Source organism: Urocampus carinirostris, chromosome 15, assembly GCF_059441175.1.
Source record: "Urocampus carinirostris isolate Australia breed hairy pipefish chromosome 15, RoL_Ucar_1.0, whole genome shotgun sequence".
In the NCBI taxonomy this organism is placed as follows: domain Eukaryota; kingdom Metazoa; phylum Chordata; class Actinopteri; order Syngnathiformes; family Syngnathidae; genus Urocampus; species Urocampus carinirostris.
In genome coordinates this window covers 12,450,269-12,470,099 of record NC_142363.1, presented here as the reverse complement: position 1 = coordinate 12,470,099, position 19,831 = coordinate 12,450,269, and the positions used below count along the sequence as shown (strand labels likewise).

General features: G+C 39.4%; 1 protein-coding gene across 2 annotated transcripts in view; it reads right to left on the bottom strand.

The window, feature by feature from the left end:
* togaram1 (TOG array regulator of axonemal microtubules 1) overlaps positions 1–17,287 on the bottom strand; it is a 29,435-nt gene extending 12,148 nt beyond the window's left edge. Inside the window, exons 1-10 of one of the 2 annotated variants that reach the window (XM_088354378.1) lie at positions 17,011–17,287; positions 14,515–15,674; positions 10,462–10,528; positions 8,380–8,508; positions 7,399–7,662; positions 7,072–7,322; positions 6,008–6,222; positions 416–516; positions 172–336; positions 27–92 (exon numbers count right to left, since the gene is read on the bottom strand). In XM_088354378.1, the coding sequence (XP_088210504.1) occupies positions 27–92; positions 172–336; positions 416–516; positions 6,008–6,222; positions 7,072–7,322; positions 7,399–7,662; positions 8,380–8,508; positions 10,462–10,528; positions 14,515–15,579 (2,323 nt within the window). In that variant the 5' untranslated portion in view covers positions 15,580–15,674; positions 17,011–17,287. The remainder of the gene's footprint in view (positions 1–26; positions 93–171; positions 337–415; positions 517–6,007; positions 6,223–7,071; positions 7,323–7,398; positions 7,663–8,379; positions 8,509–10,461; positions 10,529–14,514; positions 15,675–17,010) is intronic. The other variant, XM_088354379.1, reaches the window with a different exon arrangement.
* Positions 17,288–19,831: the final 2,544 nt, after the last annotated feature.

The following is a 19,831-nucleotide window of genomic DNA, read 5'->3' as shown; positions in this document are numbered from 1 at the left end:
CAAAACCAAAGCCTAAGCTCACCAACCTTTTCCAACAACTCCCTCCGGCATGTCTGTGGATGGTGAAATTCTGCTTCCATTGCTTCGAAATCCTAAAAAATAAAATCAAAATAAAATAATAAAAGGTCACTATAAAATTCAAAAGAACTGATTATTTTCTCAATGGTATACCTTTTGTAGCTTTGACATTTCGGAATGATTCACCCAACAATGGTTTGACTAGTGGTGGAGAGTGTACTCGTGTCTCGTCACTGTTTCCGATTGTTCCATTGGAGTAAGTGACTTTCTGGCCAAAGATGCCCGCTTCAGTTGACAAGTCATTTTTTTGAGCTAGTCCTTTAGTTAGACATAAAAAAAGACATTAGACATATGCAAACCAGGAATTATCTTCCTAAAATATACTGCCAAAACCTACCAGGTAGGCTGCTGAAGTCCATGGACACGGAAGACCTTAGGTTTGCAGAAGGCACTCGTGCAATACGAGGTTTCATTCCAGGGGAGGCCATGCTTCCAGAACTGTTGACAAGAGTCAAACGTTAACACGGGTATAATAACTACTCTTAACTACTCTATAATAATTACTCTTGACACCTGGCTGACTTATTCAAATGCTAAAAAAATATATATATATATATATAAAAATATATATATATATATACAGTATACACACAAATATACAAACACCTACATTCGGTCTAAACCTGCATTAAATCAAGTGAATCAATTCAATGTTTTACAACCAATGTGCCAGGGCACACTTATATGCCGTGAGACCTTGTCTACGTCCCGGAACAAATAGTCCGATTTGATGTTGCAAAATGCATGACATTTTTTTTTTGCTTTCTCCCAGTAATCAGCTACGTACCGCTTAATATACTAAATATCTAACTAATAAGGTGGATGGATAAATATATTTGATAACTCTTAGTTTCGAGAAAACAAAAAGTATTTTTTACACTGCAAAAAACAAAAAAACAAACAAAAAAAAACGAGTGTAGTAAATCCAACCGTGTAAAAGGTTTTAAAGGTCGAAAAAAAACATATTGTTCCAATAACATATATTTTTTTGCTCATTTTAAGTATTATATTTTGTCATTATAGCCCATCCCAGGTATTATCGGGCAGTGGGCAGGGGACACCCTGAACTCCTGAACTGGTTGCTGACCAGTCACAAGGCACACAGGAACAGACAACAGTCTCTCTCAAATTACACCTAAGGACAATTTGAACGGGACAATTAACCTGACATGCATGTTTTTGGAATGTAAGGGGAAACTGGAGTACCAGGAAGAACCCCACGCACGGGGAGAACATGCAAACTCCGCACAGCAAGGCTTGTAGCTGGATTTGAACCAACGATCTCAGAATTGTGCCGCTAATAACTCAGCTGCCGCCCGATTGTATCAATAACATATCATATTTCCAAAAAGTACTTTTCATCAGTTGTATTTGACAATACATTAATAGAATTTACTTTTATTGTCATTCTTTGTAACAATGCACACGGAACGAAATGTCGATACACCTGACCCGTACAGTTAAACTGTAGCGAGCCGATGCAGTTGCAGCCAAACAGGGCACAGCCATTTTAGTCATTAGGTGAACAAAACCCCCAATTCCAACCCTTAATGCTGAGCGCCAATCAGGGAGGCAATGAGTACCAATGTTGTAAGTCATAAGTATGACTCGGCCGAGGCTTGAACCAGCGACCTCCCAGTCTCAGAGCGGGCTACCGAGCTGGTTTTAAGTTGGTAAAACCCTTTTGACAACCAGATAAAAAAAACATAAGTAAAGAGGTCACATTAAATATTATTACTGTAGGAAACTTACAATATAGGTTCTATATTTGTTTTTTATGTTTTGGACGTTTATAATTACCGTACGCGCTCCACTCAAAGTAAACCAACAGAGCGAAGAAAAATATGACACTCCCATTTTTGTCTTAATACATTTATTCATAAATTTACTTGATTGGCATAACAACCAACATAGTTACTTTTTACACTTGGGCGGCAGTAGCTCAGGAGGTAGAGCGCTCGTCTTGGGATCAAGGTATCCCAGTTCGAATCCTGGCTCGTCCGTGTTACATGTCGAAGTGTCCTTGGGTAAGACACTGAACCCCTAATACCCCCAATAAGCAGGTTAGCGCCTTACATGGCTGCAAGGCCGCTATTGGGAAATGTGGAGCACATTGTAAAGCGCTTTGGGAAGTCATTGACTTGAAAAGCGCTATATAAATGCAGATCATCAAGTAGTGTTATCTGTCAAATTATTCGTTTTCACTTATAGTTTTTGATCATTTCAAATTGTGTGCGGTGTAAAAATTTTTGTACGGAGCGTTGTTTTTTTTAAAAAACACATTACTACGCATATTAAGCTATATCGAGTGGGTAAAGAACTAAGTAAGATGCTGAAAGAATTGTATTAGTTGTTTATCTGGTAAATAAAATAAACTTGTTTACACAAATTATATATTTTTTGATTCTACATATTCTGTCTTGCTGAATGTATTATCCTTAATGGGAATTCGAATCATTAATAAGAGACACAATTGGCTGAGATTGAAAGCTATAACATGCAGTGATTCGCAATTACTTTTATACGAAAACAAAATACGTAAATGTGATGCTTATATATTTAGAAAAATACATGTATTTGTAATACTAGTTTTAAAATCAATTTGATGATAACACTTTCCTTCGAATCTAAAGTGACTCATCAAGAGTACCTGTTTGTTTTTGGCTCAAATCCACCCGAAGGTTGCGTGGTAACGAATCAGTGAGCTTTTCTTATTTAAATGGAAGTTAGCGAACAAACAAAATCCGACGTTCCCGTGTCCTTTCGGTTTTGGAGCGTCACCTTTCCCTTGTAAGACGGACTTCAAGGGAGTTAATTTGAAAAGTGGCCAGCAAAGGTGTCGTCGATGACATGCGGCGGTGACAAAAGCCGGCACGGTGATGTCAGCGTGCCGTCATCACCAGCGTAGCAAACAATTTTGATGGGCCTTTGCGACTTTGTCGAATAAGAATCGCTGTCCGATGACGACTTTCCACTTCGGAATTATTTCATTAAACATTTTTATTCAGAGCGCGATGACGACGTGAAAGCAGTATAGTTAGCTAAGCTGCGTGCTAACGATCGCGAACTTTTCGTTCGTTTTTGGGGGAGCGTTACTCGTTTGTCGCTCCAAATAGTGTTTATATAGTCTCGCTAAACAAATCTATCCATTGAACGTGAGATCATAAACGTTATATTGAACCAGCATTGAAATAATTAATAGCACAATTTAAAAGTGCATTCAAGATAAATCCTTTCACGATAATCCACAATTGTTAACATATATTTATTCTTCAAATTTAACTTACATGTGCAATGTTATGCATATACTTTACAGTTGTATTTATACTATAACACAACTAATAATCATAATACTTACAATTCACCATAATCCACAACCATATTTCCCTGGACCTCTGCTTAGTGGTTTGTACTTAAAGGGGCAGTGTGTAATATTTAGTGCTTCTATTCAGTAAAAAAAAAAAAACCCGGTTGAATCCTTGGCAAAAAAATACATGAACTATCATCCATCCATCCATTATCAGCGCCTTTTATCTTTATCAGGGTCATAGGGGGGGCTGGAGACCATCCCAGCTATCTTTGGGCAGTGGGCAGGGCACACCCTGATCTGGCTGCAAGCCAGTAACAGGGCAGACAGAGACAGACAACTTACTCGCTCATTCACACCTAGGGACAATTTGGACGGGCCAATTAACCGAACATGCATGTTTTTGGAATGTGGGAGGAAACTGGAGGAAACCTATGCAAGCACGGGGAGAACATGCAAACTCTGCACAGCTGGCAGCTGGATATTATCCCATGACCTCAGAACTGTGGCGCGGATGCGCTTACCACACATCCGGTGTGCCGCCTAAACAATCATTTCACACTGTTAATTTTTATTAAAAATGGGCAAACAGGTAGAGAAATTTGTATTTCTTTCACATAGTGAAATCCCACTAAGTAGTTTCCACCATGTTTGTCTGGCGTCTTGCAGCACTCTGTGGCACAGGTTTTTGTTTGCGTTTCCTCTGCAATATAACAAAAGTTCTACATTTTTAGAATTATTGGTAAAATAAATAGAGGGAGGTAGAATAATCGTAAAGAAAGAATGTGCGTATAAATGCAGGGATCAGAATGGAGATTTTCATTTTCAGCTGAAATAGCCAGGGTCCAGGGGCCGTAGGCCCCGGCCAGGTCCAGGCCGGAGCCCGGTGGGGGGCTCAGGGGGGCGAAGCCCCCCTGAAGCCAACAGCATTTATCTTATTTGCTATGTGAAAATTGCACTAGAATGAATTAAATCCAACAAAACAGAAACCATATATTTGATATATATATATATATATATATATATATATATAAATTAAAAAATAATAATATATTGACATTAAAAGCATTTGTAATATTGAACATGATCATGATGATACAAAATAATTTATTTTAATCATGTTTATAACAAATTTTAAATTTTGTTTATCCTGTTCTAAATATTGTATAAACACAAAAGATAAAATCATTTCATAAATAAATAGATTCATAAATACCTCAGATTGGGATTTTCTGTCACACAGGGGAACCAGTGGTTGACTGCAGCTAGTATTTGAAGTGGAAGGATTTGGAACGGCCAATAATGTTGAACCGGTGGTGTTACTGTTAGTTTCACTGCCGATTTTAAATGCGGATCCGAGTGCATAATTTGATCGCCGGCAAGCTATTTTTGCTTTGTGCTTGTTCATTTTAGCATGATCGATCCGTGCCACACAACCTCGCGTACCATTATTGATCAGATCGACACAGTATAGACACTTTGCTTTCCCTGGAACATCACACTTTGCGATGAACTGGCTCAAAGTTTCTGTAACTTCCTCGATCTTTGCGCCGATTTTAACGTTTACTGTGAGTCTTCTCCAGCCATGACCACTTAAATTTATTCTTGATTCCTTTATCAATCTCGGAGACAAAAGCCTCGTCTTCTTTTCTTAGTATTTTCATATTTAATTTTTCAAACACTCATTTCACCGTTTGAAAAGACCGGAAGGAGCGCCATGTTTGAGAAAGCCAATGCTCTGAACAAAAGCTCCGCTGATTGGTTATCAGCGAACCTATCGACCAATGGTCTAAATGCTAACTTGGGGTGACGAAACAGTCACGAATCATACCTCACCCCCCCCAAAAATATTTTCTCATCGAATTTAGACGATTTACGGGAATGACCTTTGGGGTTCAAAAACAGCGGAAATCCGCGGATCCGCGGAAAATTCTGATCCCTGTAAATGATAATATGACCGATAAATGTCCTTACAGTCCTTTGACGATTGTAGTTTTATTCATACATATTGTTCTATAACTGAACCTATTTTTGTAGTATTAAAAAAAAGAACAATAAAGAAATATGTCTATTGTGGATATTTGTTATAAAAATACATTCTGGATACAAAATGTAGTTCAGAGTAATTACATTATGAAATTATGACATTTCAAAAAACGTGTGTGCTTCTTTATAATGTATGTTATTTACTTTACCCCCATTTGAGGAACACTAAGAGGAAAAGGTGAATACACTTAAAAAGATGGTGGAAGGACTAAGATGAGATCATATTCAGCAGGGGGTGCCAACTTTTATTTTGTATCGTTTTGACCCCTCAAGTTTGGATGAGGTTCGAATATAGTGTTTGATTTTTTTTTCTCATTTTTTTGTAACAACACTTGTTGTGTTCCTTTTTTGACCATGCGTTCTTATTTGTTTATTTTAACAGAATGTTACAAGTCGTTCCTAATGTATCATTTTGGGCGGTACTGGTTGAGACATTTTCTTTAAAGCCCTTTACTGCCAATACCACCCACTAAGAAAAGGGGCCACTGTTTATGGCTCACATATTGGGTATTTCAAAAATGCTTAAAAAAAAGAAATGTCTTCACAAAACCAGATGATGTTCATCTATTCACTTACCTTTTTACACCAAAGACACTGGAGGTGGTGGGACTCAAACTGAAAAGACCACTCTCGCTGCTGGAGCTTGTCAGCACCGAAGAGGTACGCATCAATCGGTCCTGACCAATTCCAGTAGAATCTATGCTGTCCTGTTCTGGGTCCGAACTGCTTAGGCTCACTTTGGCCCTTTTCTTTGCAGCACTATTTCGCAACGACCGCAGTGAATTTAACATCTGTAAGCAAAACACATTACATGTCCACACAGTTCATTTTCTCTTTGTGCTTAAAGTGTGTTTAAGCAGAATGCAAAATTGTATAGATTATATATGGCTAAATGGATCCCTTAACCTTTAAGGTTGTAAGGGCCCCATTTCTGCTGCGGGGAAAGTACAGCCTGATGGAGCCCATCCCCCTCAGAGCTAACATGTTTCCATACCGTAAAATTCAGGCTATAAAGTGCACCTGAGTATAAGCCGTACCAAGTATTTTTAATCTAAAACCCTTTAGTACACACATAAGCCGCACCTGACTATAAGCCGCATGTGTACACATTGAAACATAAAATATTTACAAAGAAAGACAGTACACAGAGTTTGAATAAAATAAAGGGTTATATATAATAACGCATGTCTGTATGATGTCACCGGTCAGTGGAAAGCTTAAACTGGTAGGATTCAAGATATGAGGACCATTTCAAAATAAAATATACTCATTAGAGAAATATCACGATCAATCCTTTCGTTTCACCACATTATTTCCGTTTACGAATAAAGACTCGTAAAATTATTCCCAATATGGTAGTTGCCCCTCCCTTTTCGATTGGCCCCTTTTCCATGACAAAGGCCTGTTCATGCTAGTTTTATTCATGTACAAAGCACAAAATTACATTAAACTTGCGTCCTCCTCATCAGATTTATTTCACCCTTCTCACCCTTACCTTTACTGCCCGGGTACCCCGGGGCGGCCCTTACAAAAAAATGAATAAATTAGCCGAATCATTGCATAGGCCACAGGGTTGAAAGCTTGGGAATAAAGTTGCGCCTTAAAGTCCAAGTTTTACGGGACATAAAAATACGGTTTACCTCCTGCATGTCAACAGGCTCCTCTTCTTGAGTATTCTGTATTGTGTTACAACCCACAGTCTCAAGTTGAAGGTCCCTCTCTAAAGGACTGCTGCGTGCATTGTTGTAAAATTGCTCTCCTGAAGGAATGACTGGTGAGATAGATAGGGATGTCCTGCTGCTATTCAGGAGTCGACGGAATGATGATGTTGATGAAGAATTCTTCAGTGTGGCGCGGATGGGCCTAGGCGAGCATCTGCAAGAGCGATCTCCTGGTGCAGGTGAGGGCAGAAAATGATTATAACAACACCGAGGTGGGCTCATTTCACATTCCGCTGACAAGCTTACCCTTGCCTTTTATTACAGAGTCCCCCCTTGAGCTGATGTCTTGCTGCTGAGGGCTGTTCTCTTGCTTGTTGGGCCAGGTGTTGGACATGGAGAGAGATGAGTCGGCATGGCGACGGGGTAGTGTGGGAGTGAGCACACCCCCTGGGAGGGCAGCCAGAGGGTAAGAAGGCAGCAGAAAAGAGCCAGGGGTGGTGTGGTTTGAGGGCAGAGAAAGAGTGCGCTCAACGCTGGTGTTCTTTGAGAGCGTCTGTCTCTTGGATAGCACTGGAAAACACATTTTCACACGTCAGGAAAGAAAACAAGCACCATTAAAACAGTATGGTACAAATACTTGCATGGATTCATTTGCATTAATTCAATTATAAATATTAGCAAAAACTAACTTAATTCAGATTTAGAATATTTAGAATCAGTGGCAGCTAATCACTAGAGGTGTGCTAGGTAGATAATAAAATTGCAGACAAAAAAATGCAAGTCTAGTCAAGTCATGTCACATTTATTTGTAGATCCCTTAATCACAGAGAGGCTCAAAGGGCTGCACAGTCCACAATTACAAGTCCTGACAATGAGCTACACCAAATATCAATACAGTGTGTTGGAAAAGTGACGCGCCTCCTTGAACATTATCAACCTTTCGCTGGATTTCATCATTAAATGTAAAGAGGGAAAATGTATTTATTTTTGTCAAGAATCAACAATAAGTGGCATTTTTAGAAAATATTAAACTAAGAAATGGGGCATGCAATATAACTTGACACCTTTACTTTCATAGCAGCACACTCACTCCAGAAGATCATCCCCTCTTATTTTTATATTAGACATATTTTATATTATGTTTTGAATCACGACTCTTTTAATATTTTGGGAATGGTATCTACAAGTAGGTTTGATTATAACAATGTCATATCCTGTAACATGTTAAAAATTGGGTCAAATTTCACGATAAAATAACCTCTTGATTATAATCAAAACGTTCCTTACCGATATCAGGCTCAGAAAAGTTTTTCGTTTTAAAGATGTCGGGGTCTAAATCAAGACTTCCACTTCTTCTCATCCTGGCTGGAAATATCTTTCTCCTCGAGTTCTGATGAGTGTGAAGATCCTCAGAACCTGAAATTCAATGATATGGTCTATTGGCATCTAACGTGGTGATAACATCCTATACCCAGCTCGGTAGCCTAGATGGTAGGGCGCCCGCTTTGAGACTGGGAGGTCGCTGGTTCAAGCCTCGGCCGAGTCATACCTAAGACTTACAACATTGGTACTCATTGCCTCCCTGCTTGGCGCTCAGCATTAAGGGTTGGAATTGGGGGTTTTGGTCACCTAATGACTGAAATGGCTGTGCCCTGTTTGGCTGCGACTGCATCAGCTTGCTACAGTTTAACTGTACGGGTCAGGTGTATCGACATTTCGTTCCGTGTGCATTGTTACAAAGAATGACAATAAAAGTAAATTATATTCTATTCTAAACTCTAGGTTGAGAACTATTGGTACAAATCAAAAGTAAGAGGTTTTATAATTTATTGATTGTTATTTAATGATGTCCTAGGTTCCTTTTAATGCTCAATTTTTCCAGCGCTGCATTTATCACGTCGTCTTTGACCCAACATTTTATTAACTTCCAAGCAGCTCTAATTTATGTCATCAGAAGTTGACTGTTACAAGCAACCAAATGTACTGTCTTCCACACTATAATGCACACCTAAAAGCCTTACTTTTTTTCTAAAGCTGACCATGTCATAGTCAAAGGCAAAGTGAGCTTTATTGTCAATTCTGCAGGGAAACAGAGAATTGAAATTGTGTTTCTCTCAGCCCTCGGTGGCTAGAAGGTAAAAAAACACTATGCTAGGACACGATACACTAAGACACACAAGTAGACAGTACGACACATAAATAGATGGTGCAGACACATGAGTCAACGTGCAAATAGTAACTTGTAAACAACAAATTCTGAATCATGTGCCTTATAATTCGGTGTGCCTTGTATCTGGATTAATTTTAAGTCGCAACAGGTCTCGCAAGTACGGTAAGCGTCAGCCGACACGATTTTTCCTCAGTAGAAGAAGTAGTGCGCGGTGTATAGGATATATATTTCGGTGTTTCATATGCGTGTTCTTGTAAAGACCCTGAAATGTTGGCGTCAACGGAGCAGTCAAAGCTCGACTGCGAACTGCTTGGGAGCAGTGGATGACCGAAGGCAAATCCATGCACACCATGACGAGGAGACACTATCCACTATCTGCCAGTGGATCGTAAATGCCTGGGCTGATGATACATCAGTCACAACTGTGGTCAGGGCTTTCAGGAAGGCAGGAATCGTTACTGAACTGCCAAACAACAGTGACACTGACTCCATTAATGACAACTTTGAAGAGACGGAGGTGGGCGTTTTGGAAACTGTGTTCCCCCAGCTGTTCAATTCGGACACCAAAGACGAAAATTTCAAGGGATTCTAGATGAAGAACTGAGAATGTGAGGTTTACGTGTTTTTTGTGTGTTCATAGCTTACAGTTTACCGTTGTTATGTGATTGCTTTTGAGTTATTATTGTTTTTGTTATTCCTTTGCACTATTACGAGTGTTACTATATTGTGATTGCACTAATGTTTATTTTAACGCAACAGTAGCAAACTGTTTATCTTGCTGCTGTTAAAAGATAGTTAAAAGATGTTAAAGATGTGTCACAAAAATACTAGTGCGTTACCTCTCAAGAAATAATAAAACAGCTGTTTATTCACTACGGCAGTGAATGGAGTTGTCAGAAAGCTGGTTTGTGGTCTATTAATGAAGTGTGACTGACATATCTGACTGTTTTGTTGACATTTCCTTTAGCGCAGCACCATCTAACGGATGCATAACGTACGGTAACCCCAGCCTTTACTGTAGCGCCTTATAGTCCGGTGAGCCTTACAAATGAAATCTATATGACAAAAGACCGTTTTGGGGGATGAGCCTTATAGTCCGGTGCGCCTTATAGTGCAGAAAATACGGCACTTGACACCTCAGATTAACATAGGTCTGAGACATTGATTGTGAGACTTACAGTAAATGCACTGGCACTTACTAAATGTTGAAATGTATGTCTCCGGACTCAACTTTTGGGAAAGTGGATTTGCTTCTTCGATGGTCACCTGCAAAAAACAAAAAAGTCTTGTTGGTTTTGGATTAATTGCAAGAGGAGAGTAATTAACGGAATTTCTCCACCAGCCTCAATGGAGTGATCGGTTGATTTTTTTCCCCCTCACTTTTAAATAGAGTTTTACAGATCTTTACATCACATCAGCGGTCAGAATAAGGACAGGATGCATCTTGGTCTTGTTTTTTTTCATACCACTACAACCTGACCTTTAAAAAGGGGCTTGTGGAGACTTTTTGTATATTTTGTATTTTCAACGACTAACAGCATACCTTTCTTTCCCTTTCCTGTTTGTGAAACTTAAACTTGGACAAATACATTGCAGGGGAGAGTAATGGGAGCTTTTTTGGTATTTTTAGCAAACTCTTCCCCAAAAAACAAAAACACATTAAAGTTGAAAAACTTTGTGTGATATTCTGTACTCACTGCCAGCATTTGCGATGTATGCAAAAACTGTAAACAAACCATATTTTGCAAGGATAACCTTGTGATATAAACTGGAGATGCCAAACGCACGTATACATACACACACCAATAATAGGCTCTCAAAAATCATGGTGTTGCTGGGAAACTGAAGGCGCAGTAAACAGAAGGTTTTGAAATGAACATGAACACTACAGTAGTGAAGCTATAGTTCCCAGAATAGAATCGAGACAATTAACACCTTCTGAAAAACACCACCCACATAATACATCGTTAGTAAGATGTCTCTGATAATTACTCAGTTTTCAGTGCTGTTGGGGCGGTTATATTGTGGGAACATTTTGGAATTAATCATGCCACTAAAAATGATAAAACAAGACAGCAGCAGATGCAGACATGCCAGTATATAGAAATGCACTTCCATAACGATTGATCCAAATGACGCTCCAAAAGTATTTGTTGCACTTGAATTAACAGAACACCTCCGGCGTTCCGAATGATCAAAATGAACAGGATCGCAATCAGAGCACTGTTCTCAAGGTGGTGATAACACAAGAGAGACGTGTGGCAGAGACTCTGACACTTTCTGACATAAGTGTGACAAGCCGTCCAACTCAAGTCAGGAAACCAAATAGTGTTGAACAAAAAGCACAAGAAAAAGAAATATCGTCCTTTAATTGCAATTGATTACTAAATGTTGTTAGAAAAAACCTCTAAGCTTAAACTTGGTACTTATTAAATAATCACCCTCTCAAGTCGGGACATTTTTTGTTACAGCTGCTGAACTGTTTATTGATTTTTAAGGTTGTCAAATGGCATGTTAAGGTGATTGAGCATTTATAATGGATGGGTAGAGGGCGGGGTAGTGGTGCACCTAATACAATTGTGCTAGGGAATCAATACCGGTACATAATTTGGTCAGGGGTGCTATTTATCATGGTTATATTCATTAATGAAAGTGCAACAACCATATAACTTTACAGCGGAGGTAGTCAAACGCATCAATTGCTTTATAAAATGTTTGCCAAAAAACAATATGAAAAAAGGAGTGCATCCCCAATGAAGTTATAGTGATTATTTTGCCTGCGATTCACAGTGTAGAGCAGAATTTCCGGAAATAGAACAAGAAATATAGATGGACAGAGAAGACGAAAAAAAAAAAGAATACTGTACATTTCTAATAACTCCAGTTATTTTTTTTTTCTTCATCTTGATTTTGATGTTTCAATACGCACCAAAGAACTCATGTCATCTTGGTGTCACTTTCAAATAAAACGAATAATCATCCATATGAACTTGCAACATGATATTCACGTTATCTACATTATGAAAAAAAGGGCACAAGATTAAAAAAAAGGATTGTATGTGAAAATACATAGCAGAATAACAACATATTAGAATTGAATTTCACATGCTATTTACATGATAATATTGTGTCTAAAAAAAGAATAGTGCTCAATAATGAAGAAAGGATCTTACATGCAGAGATTGGCATAAGGTAACGACGCAAGTTTGAGTTCTAGAAAAGGCTTGAACTATCAGAGAGGCTGCTGCTACAGAGGAACGATTTTCTCCATGCTCCCTCTTTGCATGACCCAGGGGCAGAGAGTGTGACATCCCCAGTGTGTCCCTTATAACTAATTGGGGCAGAGCTTGTATCATGTGTTAGCCTAAATTGGCACTGAACGGATGAATATTACCATGACAACAGTAACTATACCCAAACGTCAGAAATTGATACATCCTGATACGACCTACAAATAACAGTGCAATAAGTATAACAATGTTGTTTCTTGTGTAACAAAACAATCTTAAATAAAAGTTAAACAGTCACAATATTATTAAAACCCAAAAAGCACCTTTTTTTTTGTTTTTACACATAACAGCAGGGAGGGACAAAGCTTGACAACTCATTTTGTTGGGGATTTCATTAAAATTCATTATTTCAAAAGTAGAACGTTTTGCCAGTGATTTGCTTTTTGCTTTTTTAAAATCTATGTAAAAAGCTAATAAAAAGATGCTTAAACCAAAAATACTAGTAGACAAGAAATGAACTGCTTGACTCATGTTTTCGTGCTTGATTAGATAGAAGGGGGGAAATGCTTAACATCCTAAAGTGGACCATGGAGAAAAAGCCCTGGACATCCACAAATGAAATCATTGATTAGCAAAGTGCTCCTTCATTAGATCAGTAATCGTTTTTTAGACCAAGGGGCAAATTAAAAGGTGAGGTGAGTCATACAGAATGGCTTTAGAACGTCTGTTTTTAGCTTACCTTAAGATACACTGATTACATTTTCACTTGTTACTATAGTAAGAATTGATGTTTAAAGTCAATGAAATCACAATTTGGAAGTCAACTGCTTGCTTTTGTCATAAATATCCCATTAATCATGTAGCATTAAAGCATTACATTACTGTTCATAAGTCAATTAGAAATTCCCTTATTTTTAAGTAAAAACAAAGGCGATAACATTAAACTATTAAGAAATACACCCAATACATTGTTACTGTGGTACATGACTATTTTAGCTGCAAATGTATGTTTTAATGCAATATTTCTATACAATTTCATATGTATATAAGCCTATTTCCAACAACCAACACTCCAGTGTTCTAATAGTACATTGTGTTTGCTAATTGCGTTAGAAGGCTAACGGACGACTAGAAACACTTTGTGCAATTATGTTAGCACAGCTGAAAACAGTTTATCTTGTTGAAGCTATAAAATGGACAATCCTTTGAGCTAGTCGAGTATCTGGAGCATCACTTTTTGGGTGTGATTAAACTTACAGAATGATCAGAAAAAGAGAACTTTCATGTGAAACTCCACAGTCCATTCATGGTCTAAAAATATGAACGCCATTCCATGTGAGATATTACCAAGAAACTACTGCCTTCAGAGAACAACGCAAACAGGCTCTCGCCAGAGTATACGAGAAGTGAGAGGCCCTGCTGCACAGCCAAGCAAGAAGCCAAGGACATTAGAGAGCACCTTTTTAAATAGAACCCACAAAACACCAGTTTCAACAGCCATAGGGAAGAGCCGACTCAGAGATGCTGATCTTCAAGAAAAAGCCATATCTGAGACCGGCCAACAAAAGGAAGGGATTAACATGAGCAAAACAACATTGGACAATTTATTTGATGAATAATAGTGTGACTTTTTCATGAACAACACACAATTTTCTGGGTGACCCTAAACGTTTGAACAGGATTGCATGTTGTTGGGGCGGCAGTAGCTCAGGAGGTAGAGCGATCGTTTTAGGATTAAGGGATCCCAGTTCGAATCCCGGCTTGTCCGTGTTACATGTCGAAGTGTCCTTGGGTAAGACACTGAACCCCCAATACCCCCAATAAGCAGGTTAGCGCCTTACATGGCTGCACAGATCACGGCCGCTATTGGGAAATGTGAAGCACAATGTAAAGCGCTTTGGGAAGTCATTGACTTGAAAAGCGCTATATAAATGCAGATCATTTCATTTCATTTCATTTCATTTCATTTCAAAACGGCAGAGGAGAAGAACAGCCACAGAGTAGCAAGTAGTTGGACCTCACCTGCTCAGAGCACTTGTCACCAGACGAGCGGCACTGATGGTTATTTTCAGTAATTGAATGGTTAAACGACTCCCAAGGTAGTTTGTTCTTCCCATTACCCGCGCTGGCAATCCTCCTTTGAGATGGAATCTCGTCAGTGAGGGATCCTAAGCTGCCGAAGCCGTGCATTCGCTCATAGTCCGGTTCAGTTCGGTGACTGCTGGCACTGCTGACTCGGCTTCCATTCATCACCCAGTCGAGGTCAGCCCCTGTGCAGTTGCTCTGCGAGGAGCAGTGGAGCCCAGATTTGGGCAAAACCAGACCATACACCACCACACCCTCCGGTGAAAGCTTGGGGAGAATGCGTCTTGCGTGCCTGGCTTGCACAGCTGCTAGAAGACCCTCAGCGTCCTCTTTGAGCTCAACGTTGTCCACGGCTTTGGTGAGAGGCTGTTTTTTTCCAGGATCCAGGTAAGAGTCAAAAAGAGCAAACAGCTCTAGGGCGGCGTGGCGGACTTTCCTTTTGCTGTCTGCCAGACATGGAGCAACTTCAAAACAAAGCTTGGGGATGTTGAACTCTTTCTTTGGATGGGTGAGCATGGCTGCAATAATAATGTTCAGAATGTCTTCCCTGACTCTGGAATTCTTGTGTTTTAAATTACAAATGATAAGATCCAAAACTTTTTGCGGAGCCACAGTTTTCATCATCAGACGAAACAAGTCCATGTATTCATTTCTAGCAATTGTATGAGTGTCACCAAGAGCCTTGACAGCCACCGAAACGATCTGTTTGATGTATTTGTTAATACTTGTGTCTAATCTTTGAATAAATAAATTGAAAACTTGTAAGGTGCCACAAAATACTTTAAAATTGCTATCATCCATGAGCCTGGGAAGAAAATTGATAAAATCCTCTATACTGTCGGAGGGGACCGATTTCATGTCAACTTCGGAAAGTATTCGTTTGAGTTCTTCCACCCCGTTCGTGCGATTCTGGTAATTCTTGGGGTCCAGAAGTTGCTGGTGTAACTCCTGGGAGATTATTCCAAGAATCATTCTTGACGTGTGACGGGTGTGGTCAAACATGAGATATATTCAGCTCCATCTTGCAAGCATGATGACTTTTCTTTTCTCTCCTCTTGGTGTTCATCTTGAGTGGTTGATGATGGGAAGCCACTTGACTGCGGGGAGAGCAAAGAAATCAGCAATCACGCAGGATTAGGATTTGTATCAGAGTGGATGAGCATACAGAATACAAATATAAACCATTCCCTCTATTCATTTTCTTTTCAGGATATCCTTGTTTGTTAACAATAGTTTGCTAAACACAATCACCAAAAACGCTCAAATAAAATACATGTCAACATAAAAAAAACTAGCGCAAAATTTTAACAAGGGCTGCAATGAATGATTATTATTTGATGATTCTGTCAATTACTTTGTTGATAAATCCATAAATTGGAGTAACAAAGGCTTTTTTTAAACACAGCATTGTAAAACAGAGAATGCTTCAAATTACCCTTGTAGGAATCCCAATGTAATTATGATGCAGTTACCCATTTGGCCAAGAGAATAAGAACATTTATCACTACTGTATTTTCAAATGGAAGGAAATTCCTAGCAAAACAGTCTGCCTCCAAAATCCTGACATAGTTATAGATAAGTTTTCAAAGTTTACCGTTTCCTTTCCTTACTTTTATAAATAACTACGCTGTACACGTTTTTCTATTTCATTACGTGGCTATCATAAAGCAGTTTAAGGGGATCGGCTTCTATGCAAGGAAATGCAGTCATTTGTAACTTGATAGTTCCTTACGGAGTAACCCGCTTCTTTTTGTGGTCAGTAATCTGGTAACTGAGTTACTTTTTAAATTAAATAACTAATATCTGAAACTAATTATTGTAGAATTTTTCAGTAATGCCCCCAAACACAGTTCACAGCACACTTGTATACCCTAGCACACTAGTTGAAAAACCCTGCAATAGACATTTGAAAGCATATTGAAATATTAACAAAGTTGAGTAATTTGATAATCAAGTGGTTGACAAATCAATTATCTGTATCACCTCAAGTTTCAACCTCATAACTATTAGGAATACAAATCATACACATAATAATAATAATAATATATGTAGAGACTGTGTTTTTAAAAAACTCATTCATTGTATTGCAGCACTGATTTACGATATAGGCACTTAAACTGGACATCCGACCACTTGTGGCTGTTTGCCACTCATCATTACGGGTCAGATCATATCCCGATTCCCTTCTAATGTAACATGCCAACGTATTAAATGACAAGAGATGTCGACTGCAGCAAACCCACGCGGAGAAACGTTAACTGTGGCCTCAGTGGAGTTCTTAACAACCGACCCCCCACGCCACCGTAAAGAAAAAAAACACAAAACTCTGTATATTGAGTCGTAGTTACTGTCAATAGTCACTGCCCGCTAAGCTAGCTCGCAACTCTTATATAATGCCGCTTGACTTCAGCTAGCAAAGTTAAGAAAACAAACCTTGCCTCGCGGTTCCGAAGACTCAGACGGCATTCGAGGGGAGACGTTACGTGGTCCACGTTTTCATGTCCGGTTGCGGAGAGAGCGGCTTATTTTTCCGAGCGTGAACATTTTGTTTCTGTGTGGATGGTTTGCGTTGGAGTGAGTGTTGGAGGTTCGCGAGCCACAGAGGTATTTTCAACGACTGGCGCCCCCACACACTCACGCGCACACGCATTTGTAGGGGCACGCGCAAACACATTGCAGGCGTGCATACACTCGCACAGGCACGCGCACACTCGGAAGCACCAGGAGGCAAAATGGCGTATCCAGGTCGCAAACTGAGCGCTTCCATGGTGACGCTTGCTGCGGGCTCGTGCGCGCGGTTTCGTGTACGCGCACGGCGTAAGAAGCGAACTGAGTTTACATCCACGTGTACTGTTGACATATGTCCCTCGAGCATGCACTTTATAAACACTACACCAGTGTTTTTCAACGTTTTTTCGAGGCAAGGAACTTTTTTCATCCCAAAAATAGATAATAGATAAGTCTAATGCTTTGTTTGCTTTGTTTTTTAAAACTTTCAATATTATGTTACCATACCTGTCAACCTCCACGGCTCCATGCCCTTACAAACTCGTATTTTCCCTTACAAAATACAAAATAATCTTACACCATATTTTTTTTTCAAACGTGTTTATTTATGTAGTTTAACATGTTATATTGTACATGTGTTTCGTTATATCATATATATTGTTAATTAACATTTCGTTGTGAGTTGCTCGACATGAATGAGGTGTATTATAAAAAAAGTTCAAGAATTAAGTAGATGGACGTTCACTGTAGATGGAAAAAAATACATGCAAATATAATTAAGTAGAATAATACATTTTCTTATTCAAATTATGAATTCATTTTCTGCATTAAATTATTGTTGGTAATATATGATTAAAGGGATAACCACAAACCTGTCTTTTTTCATTTTCTTATTTCATACTATCTGTCACAATCACCCGGATCGGGAACACAGGTGTTCCCGATCCGGGTGATTGTGACACTTCCTTTTTTTCTTAACTTCTTTACACAACATAATAATTCGTAATATAATGTATCAAAGCAAGTTAGCCGTTTGGGAGCCGGCTCTCTTTAATGAGTTGAGCCGAAAAAGCCGCTTCTCTAAAAAGAGCCGGACTTCCTTTCACTACATCAAACCGCTAGCTTTGTTTGCAACGGAAAAAAAAACGATACCGAGATAGAAGCTTCCGCGGCGAACTCATTTGACTTGATTGATTTGCTGTTTCGTGATAGTTGGTGTATACCGGATGGTACCCATAGTTGACAAATCTGCGTTTTTCCGTACAGATTTTCTTGTACGTCGTACACGTTTTAAAATGCATAATAAACGTACTTTGTACGGCAAAACCGTACAGGTTGACAGGTATGTGTTACTTATATTAACTGTATAGAACAGGCAATGCTGGAGTGACTGATGGGTAAGAACTGGAGATTTCCCGAAGGGCCGGCTCATGTCCGGGTCGAGTTTGGGCTGGCTGGATAAGGAAACTAAATTTAACACATACAGTATCCAACCTTACTCGTGCATTCATCCTATAGTCAGCTATTTGCCCACATTCAGCATAACCGCAACATTGTAGCAGATGAGGTGAGTTTTACCATCAGGGGTAATTCTCCCCTCCCAAATTTGAAATTAGGTTGGCCCAGCGCCACTCTTCTTTTCTGTACACAGAAAAGCGCGAATGATATGAGGCAGGTACTTTGGACGGCAGAAAGGTGCTAAGTGGAGCTGAAAAAGTCAGGAAAAGAAAAAGAAACGTGTTTAAAGAAGGACTCATCTTAAACGTTTTGCCTGTCATCTGTGTGTCGCCGCAGGTGTGTTGTGCTACGTGTTTCCAGAATTTGGAAGTCAACTGTATTTACCAAGTTTCTCATCTCACTCAATTAATCTCGAAGAGTTGGGAATTCTATCTCCTTACGAGAAGCGTCTCTTTCAGTTTGGCTAACGAAAAAGAGCCAGTTCTTTCGGCTCCCAGAAGCCTCTTCAATTGTCTTTGTTGCTTTTATCCCCATATCAAAAATATGATGTACTATTATGCACAAAATTACTTTTGGGGGACAAATAAATCTAAATAAGAAAAAAAAACAATTTTAAAAAACACCAGAAGAAACACATACAATAAAGGCAAAAGAGAGAAAACAGAAGTAAATGTCACAATTCTGTCACTTGCCTGCTAATTGCCCTTACATGCGCTCACTCTTTCAGCCCCAGCTGCCACTCGTTTCCTAATTACACCTCTCCATATTTAAGGACTTCATTCTCGAAGACTCTCTATCAGTACATCAGCGAACTTCAGCACATGAAAGGCATGTACTTTTTGACTCTGGCTCCCGTTTTGATTCCGACCTGTTCCTGCATCCTGCCAGATTCCGTCCCCTGTTTCTTGAATCGATCCCCTAACCCTGGCTTGCTTCCGATCCCCGACCATTCTTCGTTCTCCTCTCCTGGCTACTTGACCTGCTTCAGATCCACGACCACACTTCATTCTCCTGTCCCGGCTACCTGACTTGCCACCTGTTACCGGCCGCGAGGCCATCCTGCTCCTCCTGCCCAGCGAGCACCAGATCGCTGTCTTTTTCCTCTCACCCTGACTTCCCCGATCCCTTGATAAAGCATTGTGTCAAACGTTACGCATTTGGGTCCACAGCTTGTTCCGGTCGTGACTGTAAAAGACGAGAAGAATCAAAAGAATACAAAGAAAAAGAGGAAAATAAAAAACAGGAAAAAATAAGAAAAAGGGGAAAAAAAGGCCCACTGAAAACATGG